Source organism: Nesoenas mayeri, assembly GCF_963082525.1.
Source record: "Nesoenas mayeri genome assembly, chromosome: 8".
NCBI lineage: Eukaryota > Metazoa > Chordata > Aves > Columbiformes > Columbidae > Nesoenas > Nesoenas mayeri.
The window spans coordinates 21,423,707-21,438,606 of record NC_137554.1 but is presented as its reverse complement, the minus strand read 5'-3'; the positions used below and the strand labels follow the sequence as shown (position 1 = coordinate 21,438,606).

At 40.7% G+C, this 14,900-nt stretch overlaps 1 protein-coding gene across 1 annotated transcript in view; it reads left to right on the top strand.

Moving 5' to 3' along the window:
• Nucleotides 1-14,900, top strand: part of LRP8 (LDL receptor related protein 8) — a gene marked incomplete at its 3' end in the record, with an annotated part of 176,937 nt that overhangs the window by 133,118 nt on the left and 28,919 nt on the right. The window contains exon 4 of the mRNA XM_080348443.1: nucleotides 4,587-4,715. Coding sequence (XP_080204569.1) covers nucleotides 4,587-4,715 — 129 coding nt within the window. The remainder of the gene's footprint in view (nucleotides 1-4,586; nucleotides 4,716-14,900) is intronic.

Below are 14,900 nucleotides of genomic sequence, written 5' to 3'. Positions count from 1 at the left end.
AGGTAGTAGTGGAAGTTTTGCAGGAACAATTTATTGGCATGTAAGAAATGAATTAAACCATATTACTATGGCATTGTCTGTGTCTCAGGATGAAGTTTTGGGTTGGAATTTTTCTTCTGAAGAACCTGGGAAAAACACGGGGTCATTCTGGAGAGAATAGGGAGCTATTTCAGCAGAGATAGAGAAACTGTTCAGACCTGTAAGATGATGTATTTTCACAAAGGGCATTCTTTTCAGTCTGCTCATGAAAAGTTTTGAGGGTTTCCCACCAGTAGAAGCTGCTTAATTACATTTTGTGTATGCTCTTAGAGTACCTGTTTGGTGAGAACCTGACAAATGGCCTTCTGAAAGTAAATCAATTCTGTTTTCTTGGGCTTTCTTGAATATACATGATGTCTGGAGCATGAAAAGCACAGCAGTGGCACAAGAGGAAGCAAACAGTGGGGCGCCAGTTAGGCTCTATGGTTCTCTGAAAGACTTTGTAGCCTCCTGTAAAGAGAAAGAAGAATGTGCCATTGGCGGTAGTGAGTAAATGGAACCTTCTTGTCTTCTTTGCTCTTGTCTCCATATAAATAAACCATTGTTGTCCATCCTTGGCATTTGCAGTTCATTGTGATAAATTGGTCTTGATGTGTCTGACATTACAACCAAGTTGTTTAATGGTGCCTTCCTGAAAAGGCAAATCTTGCTATAACTTGCATTGGTCCAGAATACATCCAGGGCAAGAGCAGTCACCATCATGTACAGCGCTAACTCTTTCCTTTCTGGGTTGATGACAAGGAAAGTAAGAAGTAAACATTTTGGTCACAGAAGCCCAAAAGACATGGATTTGTGTAAGCAGCATGCAGAAAAAGAAACATTAAGTCTGGATTGCAGTTGCTAAAAGTCTGTTTCGTAGCATGGACAACACTATCAAGTCCACTTGCAATGCTGCAGCATCTTGAAGGGGAAGGTAAAAAAAGCCCCGACTTTCTGAAATAAAGCAGAAGTATTTTCATCAAAATCTTTCTTTGAGTTTTATGCAAGATCCTCTACCTGTTTTCAGCCAGTGCTTACAAGTTGCTGGCTTCCTTGCAACGACGGCTTGGTTGTGGAAACCACTGTAACGCAGAGATTTGATGAACCGTGACCAACAGCAGCTTCTCTTGCTGCTTCCCTGCGAGTTCAAGCTTTGATTTACATTTTTTTAAATGTCTGTAGTTACTCTGTCAGCAAGATGATTAACACAGAGATTGCTTTCCATAAACAGGAGTCTTCTGTCCATACTTTTCCAAACCTTTCAGCTTCCTAAAGCTATTAAGCATCTGTGCCCACAGCAGCCAAGTGAAAGTAATGCCTATACTTAAACTGTGCCCAATAAATAACCTTTTTGCTGGTTAATGATCTCGCTGGTTTATGATACCAATTTACAATTATATTTCACCTTCTTCAAAATCAGGTGTGTGGAAAGTGTTCTCACCTGTCTTGACACACTTAGTTCTTAATGGAGATGTACTGTGAGAATAAAAAAACTGGTCCTACTTGCCATCAAAACAAATATTTCTTTCCATCACCATAGCCTGAGCAAGAAGAACAAGAACAATTTTGTGAGGATGTGGACCAATAAGCTGATGAACAAATGTCTCGGTGACTATTTTTCATCTCCCAGTTTTCCCAGTACACTTGTCCAGTACAAACCTTGTCCTTGAACGCACAGCACAAATGCAGTCAGGGGACAAACTTTTGAAGTGCAAAAGCATGGAAATCTATATGGAGTAATGAATCTGGTGAGGAAAGTTATTTTTGTCTTGTGTGCTTATGGTAAAAACTTGGTTTAGGGCATGGGGTGGCCTAGAAGCAAACCTCATCACAGGGCCCAACCTTGGATTGAATGGGGAGAGTAGAGGGGTGCAGGGTGTGCAAGTGCTCTGCCTCACACAACCAGGTGCAGCGGGGGAGCAGCCACCTCCTTCCCCCAGCAGCAAAGTCCCATCTACCCAACCCTCTGAAGTGGCTCCTCAGCAGCCAGGGCTTGGAAGTGAAGACATTTGGGAGGGGACAGCTGGCTTTTGGTGGCCATGGAGCTGTGCACCTCAGAGCTGGGAGGCTATGGAAGCCTTGATGGAGGAATGCAAAGCCCAGGTAGCTTCTGGAGACCCTAGTCGCATCACCTCTCTGTCCACTGTTTGTGGCAAAAAGCCCTGTTTTCACTGATGCTGCTTGATGGGTATTTCAAAAAACAAGGCAGCCTCTGTGCTGAGGGGTTGTGGGGCTTCTAGGCCAAATGGGCCGTTTTAGCTCCATTTTTTTCTTGAGGGAGCTGCTGTTTTCCAGTCAGCAGCCACAGAATTTGTTTTTCCCTCTGTATCTGTGAATTATTTTGGCACATTGAAAGATGATATGCCCTGTCACACAGCTCTGGGGATGGTGTCCAGAGCTGCTTGGCTGCAATGAGGCAATGCCAGCTTCCTTGAGAGTGAGGGAAAGCACCTTATTTGGTGCCATTTTGCCCAGCTGGCAAGCGACCTGTTTTTCAGATGTGCTGTCTGACTTCTGTGGAAGGACACAAGTGCTCAGTGCCACCAAGTGTCCCTGTGGTCATGCATTATAAACCTGCAGCTTAGAGGGGCAGGGGCTGAGGGGAGAATGCAGGACATGGGTCCCGGCCTGGGGCAGAGCAGCCGCCTGAGCTGGCAGACATGTTGATCCTGGTGGGGTGGTGTTGTGGAGCCTTTCCAATATCAGGTGATTTTTATTACTGACCTGCTGGTAAAATTATCAAAAACCTAAGTAAGGATCTGTTTTTCCCCCCACTCAATAGATTGTGTAACATTCATAAATGTTATTTAGGTATGCAGTGAGCAAATTTCAACAAAAATGCTGTCTTGCCTCAGGGTTATAAAACTTCATTGCATCTATTTATTAACTGTCTGTGGCAGGACCTAATTTTTCTTGATATATTGGTTGCCCACAGCTTCTAGAAACTGCTTCTTATAGCTCTTCAAGGGGCTAAGTCAGAGCAATCTTGAGATTAAATGGTACTGCTTCCTAAGTGTCTGATTGATGCTCTGGGGCTGTAAGATGTCCCTCTGCAGCCTTCTTGTGCGGGTGGAAATGGAGGGCTGTAATTTTCATCTGCTTTTGCTCAGCCCTTGGGAAGCTGAGTGACTTTGTGTTAAGCACCTTCACCAGAGCAGGCTAATGTGAAAGTTTGAATATAGAATTTAGGTTCCTCCCTTTTCAGTAGATCTGCAGCCACATAGAGCATTATCATCATTAATACCAATGAAAGAACTATTTGAAAACATCTACTTTTTTTAAAGAGAGAAATTGGTCTGTGTAATAAGCAAATCCTGCCAAACCGAATGATGATTTCCAGAATACTAAACAATTGTTTAAACTCTGGAACATTATGCATTCGAGCAGCCTTGTCACAATAAATGTAGTTCTGTTGCTCTTTACACTAGTATGACGAAAAAAAATTGGCAATGCACAACAGTTATGAGAGAACTAGCTTCACAGCTTATTTGCTTCCAGATAAATTTGGCAGATTTTTTTTTTTCCATAGTTGTATTCTTGCACATGCTGGGGGTTTTGCTTCTGTGGGTCTTCCTGTGTCTCCGTGTCTTAGATCACAGTTGTATTTAATTTAGGCAGTTAAAGTTTGTTCGAGATGTGTGAGTTCATGCTTATGCTTGCCACTTTTTCCCCAAGTTTACTGACCCTAATCTGCCTAGATGATTGAATTGAGAAGTTTCCTTGCAGTACCAAACATGAAGTAAACCCTTATACTAAAATTAGGCAGTTCATTTTTCCTGACTGAATTTGAGATCGTATTTTGAGGGTAGTTTGTCCAGTACTGCTGCTCCTGTGTGCAGGGTGACAGTGTTTTAATAGCAAAAGCACAGTTTTGGGGAGTTGAGGCGGTCACAGACAGGTGAGATATTAGTTTTATTTGCACGTTCCTGTAGTTACATTCCTGGAAGGGACTGGCCGAGTCAGGCACAGGCAGGAAGGACAGAAGGTCCTTGGTCCTGGAGAAGCCTGTGCAAGGAGAGTCAAGAGGCAGCAGCCCAAAGCTGGCACCTCTAGCCCAGGTACATGAGGTGCCAAGAGAAAGTGGGAAAGGGCCACCAGCCCCCAAGAGTGTGTGAAGAGCCATGGGGCCTGTGCGCAGTTTGTTGCAACTTGAGGTCACTGAGGTGGCCAGAGAGAAGCAGGAGCCTGCCTGCAGGGAAATGCTAGCTAGAAGTTGCATACGAATGTGCTTTCTGTTCTTCTCCCTTAATTTCTTTGAGTTTAAAGTTAACTTTCTGGGATTTTGTTGAAATAAACAGTGATGCTGCCTTTTTTTTTCTTTTTCTTTTTTCTTTTTTTTTTTTTTTTTTTAAATGTATAAGCATTGTGATCTCTTTGGGGATCTCATATGGGACATGTAATCAGCCATACCTTAACATCAGTCTTGACTTGGGATTTCATTGCCATATGTCTCAGGATTGAGCCACACAAAATAAAAGTAACTTTAAAAGTATAAATGATGTTAGTAATGTCTAGAATTATGTTTAACTTGTTTGGGGTTTTTTTTTGTGTTTATTTTATTCTTCCAGCCAAGCAAGTATGTCCAGCTGAAAAAATTAGCTGTGGAGACTTGAGCAACAAATGTATCCCATTGTCCTGGAGATGTGATGGACAGAAGAATTGTGAAAGTGGTATCGATGAAGCTGGTTGCACTCCTGGTGAGTTAGAATAATACTTTAATACATATGCAACATCTCCCTTTAAAACTATAAAAGTTCTAGAGCAAATGTTACAAATTGCATGTCAAGGGATGAGTTTACCTGCCAACAAACTCATTCACTCTATCCTTGCAGCACTAAGTAGTGAATTTTAGAAAAAGGAAAGAAGGATTCCCCAGTTGGAGCTGGCTGGAGAATAGAAACTGAGCTCTATGGAGAATTAAGTATTCTTTTACTACTGTAGCAGAATAGTCAGTTTGAAATGTGATTATCAGGGTAAAAACCCAGACGATGCAGTAAGGACTTAAATAACTGTTCAAATCTTCCTCTGATAGCTCAGCAGCTTATGGCCTTGTCCTTCCTCCTGGAAAGTGCAGCCTCAGAGACCAAGGCTAGTTTCTCTTGGGATATAGGCCATTTCTTTATTAATAGCTTGTTGGTTTCTCTGGACAGAGAGAAAATAATATACTATTTACTGTAACTGTTTTAAATTCAGTCCCTAAATGGCCATTGCCTTTTATTAGGCTTATCTCTGCTGAATGAGAAAGCTCTTTAACAGTGTTTTCACTCTGTGAAAACTCCTACACTGTGTAATCAAGCTGTTTCTCAAATTGTCTTTTTGACAGACTAAACATATTTAGTTCTTTATGCTTCTTGTTGTCAAATATTTTGTTTTGAATGGATACTCAACTCGTTTTTTGTTGCTCCCTTGGGTATTCCAGATGATTTTCAAATTCTTATTTTATACAGACCACCAGAACATAAGGAATATCAGTCTTACCAGTCTGTGCAGAAGTAAAATCACCTTTTTTACTGCTGTTCTTATGTAGCTCTGTCATTATTAAATTATTTGTGTGCAAACAGTCTCAGGCTATTAAGAACCTATCTCATGCTCCGTGTAGTTATTCACCCATCCATCAATATTTCTAGTGTTGCACATGATATCAACAATGTTATTTTTACTTCCAGATCAGTGGTGAAAGGGTTGACTGATCACATGCAAGCACGCATTGATGCTTCTTCACTTGAAAACTGAATTTTAGTCTCTAATACCTAGTCAGTTCTTAATCCATATTATGTCTTTTCATTGAGGTTGTGTAACGAAATATGTTTTATGTGAACATTTTGTGGTTCTGAGTAGCACCCTGTAGGTAGGTTTATTTCTTTGCAGTCAGCTAGATCAAACAAAATATTACCAAATATTTTACTGTCTGAGCAACCTGTTACAGTGTTTAACCACTCACTGTAATTATATTTTTTTACTTTTTCCTTTGTCATAACTTGTGCCCATTGTCCCTTCTCCTTTTTCTGTGCACTTCTGAGAAGAGTTTGTCTCCAGCTTCACTGTATCACCCCTTTAGATATCGGAACATCGCAACAAGATTTCCTTCTAACCTTGTCCACGTTAACCAGACTTGTTTCCCTCAGCCCCGCCCTGTATATCATGTGCAGCAGCACCATAACCATCTTGCTAATGAAAGCCAGTGTGCAGTTCGTTAGGTATGAAGCTCAACGTGAAGGTTCCATGCAACTCACTAATTCAGTTAACTACAGATAAGACACAAAGTTTTACAAAGCATTTCCATTCCATACTGCACGTGAGTCAGAGGTCCAGGGCTGATCTGGGGCTGATGGTAACAGGTTACTGTGCTTGCGCTGAGCCTGCACAGCATAGTTCCATTTAGGCTGGCTCACAAGGAGGAGGCATAAATTGCCTTATGTTACCTCCTGTTTCATGGGGAATTAAGTGCACGTGCATGGAGAATTCCTGAGTAATAAATTATTGTGATGTGGTAAGTTGCTGATGTGCTTAGACCCCTGGTCTTGTGTCCTTTACACTCATCATGTTTTGGCAGTTTTCAAAAGTCTTTGTTTTCTGTATGAAACTCTTAATGTTCTCGCTTTAGCATATGCATTTTTTTTTCCTTTGAATAGGAGGCTTGAATTAGAGACAAGTTTGGAAGGTAATTGTAACTGCTATTGAAAAAATTATTCTTTTCCCAATATGAGTTAGTGAAATGAAAACAATTTTTACATTGATGGCTTCCTCCACTTATCTAATACTGCTGCTGCTTATACCAGTAGAAGTTGTCTCAGAGTCTTTTATTTATAATAAAAGTCTACTTGAAATTGCTTTGAACTTTTTTCAAGGCTCTAGGTAACCCCCAAAATTGATGTAAATATGTTCTGAGTGCCACATAATTTTAGCATAATGATGTCCTTAATGGATTTAGAAACAGCTGAGTGCTTCTCTTCTGTATGTTTCAGTGTCTCTAGTCTTGCTTATCTTCCACATTTTTAGCACACATGCAGGTTTTTAAAATGGAAATTTAATCCAAGGACATTTTACCGTCTTCTGATTGTTGTTGGGTAAGTCGTGTGACATGAATTAATGATTTTCATCTAGTTCCTTATGACTGAATGTTGTCCCCACAGAGGCTGCACCTCGGTGGGTGCAAGTTGGCAATTTCTGCTGCTGAGTCTGGATGTGGGATGGGCTGTTCTCTGGCCAGTGGACCAGGCAGAAAGGCACTGACAGGCAAACGTGGAGCTTTCTGGGGGGTGCAGACATCGGAACCTTTCAGTCCTAAAATCTGTTGCCTCTTCACCTTTCAGAGGCATTGAACTCACTTTGAGGAGGAGACAGGAGGCACTGCTGAATGGCTGTAGTGGGAGCGTTTTTAGTGTGGTTGCTTGTCAAATTAAAGTGTTTTCCTCTTGGATGAGAACAAACGTGTTGGCCGTTTAAACTCTGAGAGCTTGTGGAGGATTGATAGCTATCCTCTCTTTTATCCAAATCTGATAAACTTCACTAAGCCTATCCACTGATACTCTGTTAACATTCCCATTTCTTCTCTGTTTAGAATCCTCCTTTACCTGTTTTCTTTTCTCTCAGCAGCACACAGTATCCTGATCAAAAAAAAAAAAAAAAAAAGTCTGTTCCTAGGTTCACACCTTTTTTTTTTTTTTTTAACCTCTGCACTTGCATGTTTTTTCCCATTTTGAAAGAAGCTACAGCACCACTTTTCACCTGCAGCCCCTTGCCAGAGCTGAGGCTGCACTTCTCACAGAGCTGACCAGCTTGTCTATATATAACACATCTTCCTGGATAAATGTTTGGAAGGGAGTTTGTTTGTGCTCAGGATAATTTCTGTGTTGAGAGCCAGCGTGTGCAATAAACTAGTGGAATATGACTTGAAGCTATTGTGAGGGCATCCAGAAGAAAAACCCTAAGCTCTTTCTAAATCTACATTGATCAAGCTATTACTTCAAGCTATTATAACACTTTAAACCTATTTTAACTACAGGTACTCTTATTTCTAGATAGGAATAACTGTCTCTTTGTATTATAATTCTTCAAAATAACTTAATATGGAGTTTATTCATGTTATTTGAGCCTGCATTTCTGCATCGGTAGTTTGTACCACTAACAATATCGTGCTGGTATGAAGATACAGGAGCAGGGCTTGGTTGTGCTGAGGCTGTGCAAGCGCCTGTCCCTATGTCAAAATATTCACAGTCCAAGTTAAGAGAGGCTCTACTGCAGGAGAGTGCAGGGGAGGAAAACAGTGGTTATAGTAGCAGAATCATCCAAGACTGTACGAACAGTGCAAGTGTATTATGAGGCTTCCTCCTATGTCCGCTTCTGGCCTCCAAGAGCTTGCTTTTCAGATGCTATTCTGGATTTTGTAATTTTTGATGGATTTTTCTTCTCTGAATTATGTAATTGTTTTTGGAATCAATGTGTAATTTAACAAGCGTAGTCAGTGTAGGCACTGGCATGGCCAGCTAGAGGGAGAAAGCTGCTGTTCAGAAATTTGGGGACAAAAGTATAGAATATGAATAAGAGAATCTTCTCTTTAGGTTGGGTTCACCCTTGTGCTTTGTATCAGCCACATCCCTGGTGCATCCTCTTGCACAAATGGAAACAGAGTGATGCTCTGTATCCCTCTCCTTTGCTTTTGGTCACTGTTGAAGATGTGCTGTTTTGATTGGCACACTGTGTGACCTGAAAAAGGTTTATCACAGCAGTGCTCAGAGGATCTTTCCTTCAAGGAAGCAGAGAATTTGCAGTCTCGTACGCTGTCCTTGTGTAAACTCCTTTAGACAAAGGGTTCCGCTGCAGTTTGCAACCTCTGGAATTACATGAGTGTAGCTGTACTGAAAAAAAGAATACATCATCTCAAACAATGGATAAGTCAAATATATCTTCTGAGTTTCTCATCTCTCCCTGCACAATCTAGCCCTATCATACTCTAATGTTAGGAGTAAGCAAAGCATCTGAAATAAGGGTCCCGTTTGCCATGTCTGAAGTGAGAAACAATAATTTGATGGGGGAAGTCCATTAAAATAAAACTTCCAGAGAGGTGTATAAAACTGCCTTTGCTGGCCTGTTAGGCCTGGTCTGGTACCAGTATTAAGAAAGCAGTTATTCTCATAAGCAGTCCAGGCACTGGCCCCATCATACTGCTTGGAAGCCGTTATCAATGGATAGTAAGGCACTTTATTGTTGTTCACCCATGAACAAGGCAGAAAAATGTGATTTACACCCTGTGGAAAAACTTCCCAAGGAAGCAATGGAAGCTGTGAATTATTTAACCTGCAGTGGTTAAAGCACCAGCGATTAGGCATCCAGATTTGTGTCTGCACAGGCTGTAATTGCACCAGGGATTAATTGTGGGTTTTAATCCTTGCGTATAGGTAGCTAAGCACCTGTCTGCCTAAATAATTTGCTTCCAGCAAGTAGGCTTTAAGTCCACTGCAAACCTCTAGTGCACAAATGATTTTTGAAAATGCAAATGTCTGCCTTTTAAAAAATAAATGAGTATATAAAAACAAAAATAACTTATTTTTCAGTTCTTTGGAGCAAAAATAATTTGTGTCTTTACTAAGTGTTTTGCAGTCATAGGTCAGGTTTAGTCCTCAAAAATAGATATCACCCGTTAATAATGTAAGAGCAGTCTTGAATTTGCTGGCTTGGTAGTGCTGGCTTCCTTTTTCTTACTCCCCTGGTTGAGGTTTTGTGCTCCCAGTGTACCTAACCTTCGTCACAATTGATTGGACAAGCTTAGAAATGCATTTACTGAGACTAAAAAGAGAAATTTAATATGGGAGACTCTAATTAAAGCGTCACAACTCAGGGTCAGTCTGGGCTTTACTAACTACTGCAGAACTTGTTAAATCTCTGCCAACAGAGAGATTTTCTAACAAGTGTTTTTTCAGCCGCTTGGGAATGCGGAGAGCATTTCATCCTGGCTTTAAAACAGAAGAGCTACCATCCTGGAAAAGCCGAAATGGGCATTGCTTGGCTTCAATGTGCACATGGCTTGTTCCCTCTGGTGGGACTCTGGGATGGTCAACAGAGAGCGCAACACTCTGGCCCTGTCTCAGAATTCTGACTGTGTTACTGGTGCTCACCTGGACCGCTTCTTGCACCTGGTATGAAAATTGTGTCCTGCAGATGAGGAGTTGCAGGTGCACAATTTTCCCCTTCCCAATAGTGAGACACATTGAAATTATGTATTCATTGATACAATGATGGCACAAGAAGTTATTTTCCCATACCATTATTTATTCTGCTTAACTGTGGTACAGAGACAGCGATCGGTGGGAACCTGTGCAGGTAACAGACATACTTACACTGATCTCATACAGTTGTCCAAGAGTGAGAGCCAGTAAATTCTGCAGAAGCCCCATGACAGTGACAGCCTCATTAGCGAGAGCATCTTCTTTTGGACCCTCATCTTCCAGCTTTTCATTGCTGACCATATATCTCAGAATTAGTTCTAGATTTTCAGCCCTATGATACAATATGCCAGATTAAAACAGACTGGTAAAGTTCTTTTTAAATTAATAAGGGAAACAACAGTAAGCACAGTCTTGCTCAGCTGTAAGCCACATGTCCTTGCTGTCATAGCTCACAGCCTTCAAATATCCATAGTGTATATATCACTTACAAGATCCTCAGGGCAGGAGCTTTTCACTTTTTCCTGGCAAAGCTCCAGGCACAGATGTGATTCTCCATAAAAACCATCAGTGAGGGGTCCTTTTCTTGTAAGGTCCAAGCGCAGAAAACTTTTGGAGGCAACTGTTTCCAGTGCCTTCCTCAATAGCCCTCAAGTCACCCCAGAACTATTGGCAGAAAGCAGAATTTAAAGAAGGCTAAAGCTGGTCTGATCCCTCTGGCAGATCCACCTGATGATGAGCCAGCTGAAGTGGGGAAATTACAAAGCTGATTTAAAGTCACCTTCCTCCACGCTGCTCCTGCACCTACACCCACAGGAAGTGACCTTTCTGTTGACAGTTAAATTCTTTTACCATCTTTTATCCTTGTCCTGTAGCAATGAGGAGCATCATGTTGTCTCAGCCTCATTCTCTTCTTCATGCCGTAAAAGGTACCTGTGTTTTGCATGAGTTGCACTTCAAGTGCTACCTATGGGGAGCTGACCATGCTGATTCTGTTGATTTCAAATCTCCACAGATCCTACTGAGAGATTTTTACTTGGTGATAATGTAGCACTAATTTTATCTTCCTTTGCAGCCTAATACATGTTTTCATCAGTTACAAATTCTGTTCATTACCTTCATTAGCAGGCCAGGTGCACAATGATGTGCTGTTTCTCAGTCAACTCAGACAGAAATCAAACCCAAAGGCTCAGATTTTGCCATGTGTTCTTCCTGAGATTGGGGTTAAAGCCCATAGTATTGCATTTGTGCCTGTACAGAAAATATTTTTGTGCTATCGCTATTCATTATTATTTCAGCATGTGATGAAAAGATGTGGCTAGCCTGAAATTCCTGTCATTTTATAGAAGGTAGCTGTAACTTGAGTACACTTGCCACGGTGGAGGAATCTGCAATTTTTTCCAAGAATGGAAAGAAAATGACCGTAGATTTAACAAATGAAAGTCCTTCATAAGTAAGATAAGGTAGCACAGCAATGATATCCTCTGGGCTTTACATGATGTTTAATTACTGGACAGCTGGAGGGATTAGTGCTTGTGCATTATGCCCTGGCTCTCAGAAATTAAACATGTACAGCTGCCACTTTATCACTGCTTAAAGTATTAGAGCTCCTTCGAAAGCAGTAGTAATTGCAGAAAAATCCCCATTGTTATTTTGGAAAAATCTCAGCCCATCATCATATTTGTTCTGAGTTCCTTCAGAATGAAACAGCAAGGAAAATGAGATTGATAGTTAACCTTTAATTGCACTCTTACAGGGAAAATGAAGGTATTTGCATTTTTAATATATTGCATGCTTGTACTACTTAAATGTAAAATACTGCATGAATTTATGGTTAGAGGTGAGATAGTCATTGTTTAAGTCAAGAATTAAATCCTAAAGCCACAACTTAAGCTCTGTCAGAGCTCTACCTGCAGAAGGTTATGGCAAAATGGCTTGGATTTCCCTCCTGCTGTCTCTTGAGCTTACGTTTAAAAAAGAACAGACACACAGACACACACACGAATCCTACCCACCCCAAATGATAATTTTTCAGAGAGTTGTGGAAAAGTGGTATGAAAGAACTGTTTTTATACAAAGATTTGTGGATAATTAACACAAGCCTAGTAGTGCTGGACTGCATGTTACCTGTGCACACACACAAAAGCTTTACCCTGCTGTTCTTTCTGTACTTTAGCTGGAGAAGTTGTCTCTGATTCTTCTTTCCAGTTTCCCATGTTGTACTGTCAAAGGAGCAAAAATTGGCCCGTAGTAATGTTTATCTTCTGGGCAGTCTACCTTTCAACAGTTAGAGCTCTTTGCATTGAAATAGTCAATAAATTGCATCTTTTATTGCCAAATATGATTGTATTTCATGTCCCTGAAGTGCTTTCTTAATAAGAATGGAGCTATAATTCTGAGCCTATTCATCCAAAAAGCAAGGATCTGTATAGTTTTAGTAAGAGAAATCTTCTGCAGCCGTCAGTGCCAATGATTGTGTTACAATGGCAGATACGTGGGTAGGAGTTCCATCCTTCAGTGGCCACGAGTACATATGCGTTACGCTAATTAACGAGTGCTTAACAGTTATGCTTCCTGAGCATGTGATCTGAAGACTGAATCAAAATCAATTCACTTGAACTCAGTGCAGTCCTACGCAGGAGAGGACCGCGTAATGCTTGATGCACAATCAACAAAAAAATCTGTTTTATGAGTCATGTTAATGGATAAAACACCATCTGAAAGTTATCTTAGTGTCTGAGACACGTTATTTTCGTACAGAGGAAAATATAATGGTTTGATTAACTTTGCTCATATGCTGCAAATAAATTATTTTATTTGATAAAATCTAACTGGGAAGGTTTAGGTCACAATAAAATGCACTTCAATACACTTCGTTTTTTACCGCAAGTTTAAAATAATTGCTCATGTCATACAATTGATTCTTCATCTCAGCCCAGATCTAGCAAAGTGCTGCTTTCTGTTTCAAAGCTGTAGAAACTGAAGGGCAGATCCTAATGCCATAGAAATCTCACTACTAATAAAATGAGTGCACTTAAGACACGACCCTTACACTTTTAATTACAGTGACTGTCACTCAGTGCTTAAATTTTCTGTTTGATTTGGAAATCTAAAGCATTTTTTCTAAAAATTATTGTCATTCTTTTGTGGAATTGTGGCTACATTATGTGGGTACATTTTTTACAACAAATAATAGTTGTACCCCTTCATATCACGTAACTGAAAATAATTAGGGGCTCTTTGTTTCCTGAAAAGTCTGTCAGTCTCTCCCCCTCCCAAAACCACCACAGTGCTCTTGTCTTTATAGACTTGGTCAATATAGTATGTGCTTATATTTGTAACCCTGAATCTACACTGAATTCTGCAGGTTGTCTCATTGTATCCTTGATGCTTCTTTTTTAAGGTACTTCTCCCTTCAGATCAGTTGCCTTGCAAACTGTTTTATTTCAAAAGCATCTTCTTCATTGTTACTGAACCTACATTCAAATTCACTTTGGATAGGTGTTCCTACAGAAATGTGATAAACAGTTGGGTAAACTAGAGGAAGCAAGGAGAGATGTGACAGCTCTCAGTGTTGCTTTGTCTTGTCTGTGCTCCAGAAGAGTTGATAGTGCCGTGTTCTAAATGTAATGAACATTTAACTCTAGTAGTGAAGCAAACTGCAATAAGAGGAAATCTCTCCTCTTACAGAGAATTCCCATCAAGCACAGTAAATTAGTGGAAGTGGAAATTTTATGGGGCAGTGACCGCATTGTTTGCAATGTGAGCACTGCTTTGTCCCTTGTAACTCAGCTGAGTTAAAACCCGAGAGCCCTCGGCTGCTGTAGCTGTGAGATAATCACGCTGCAGCCCGGCTTTTCTCTCTGCCTTACCTCTTTGGCCCATTGGTTCAGAAACATATCCTAAGGGTGGCCAGTGTGGGTTTTCTTTGCTCTATTTTTCACAGATGGGCCTGTGCAGTGATTCCATCAACATAGAATTTTACTTAATTCTGAGATTTTTTTTCTTCCTATGAGTGTATTTGAGGTATGTGCAGTTTTCATGATATAAGAGTAGCTGCACAAGTATTAGCAGTGCATGTAGCTTTGTTGTGTGACTTGCTGCTCCCTAGTCCCTTACCTGTGTTCAATAAAGTATTGTAGGTTGTTACAAAACTCCAGGATTCCCTTCTTAGTTATGGCAGTGTAAAAGACCTGATTGATACTGGTGCAATGGTTGAGCTTTCCAGCTGGTTAAACTGGGGCCATCCCTGTAGCTTTTAAGATTTTGATGAAGTCTCTCTCCTGAGCTGGACATAAGAAACCAGAAAGTGATGGAAGGTGACATATATGGAACAGGCTTTTCCTAGCAAAGTGTCTGTGCTTTAAACTCTGCAATGGCAAAATTAGCTCCTGGTCATGCCGAAAGTTCTGTTCAGGCAATCCTCATAACCGCAGGGAGTCCCGCTGGATCCGAGAGGTCTGTGTACACAGTAATGTGGGGTTTGTGTATGCTGTCACAGGACCAAGGCCCTCCTCAGTGATGTTTGTATATTCCTCAGAAATACAGAATCTTGTGTGTTAATATTAGAGCAGCTGTTAGTTTTATGGATGTTATCAGATGTTTCTGAGGGATTTGCCAAATTGGTATAATTTGTAAAATTGCCATTTTAATAAGCAAGTCATGTCGAAGGGAATAGGACTGATCTAGTCCCATACAGGTTCCAATTTTCAGTCAGAA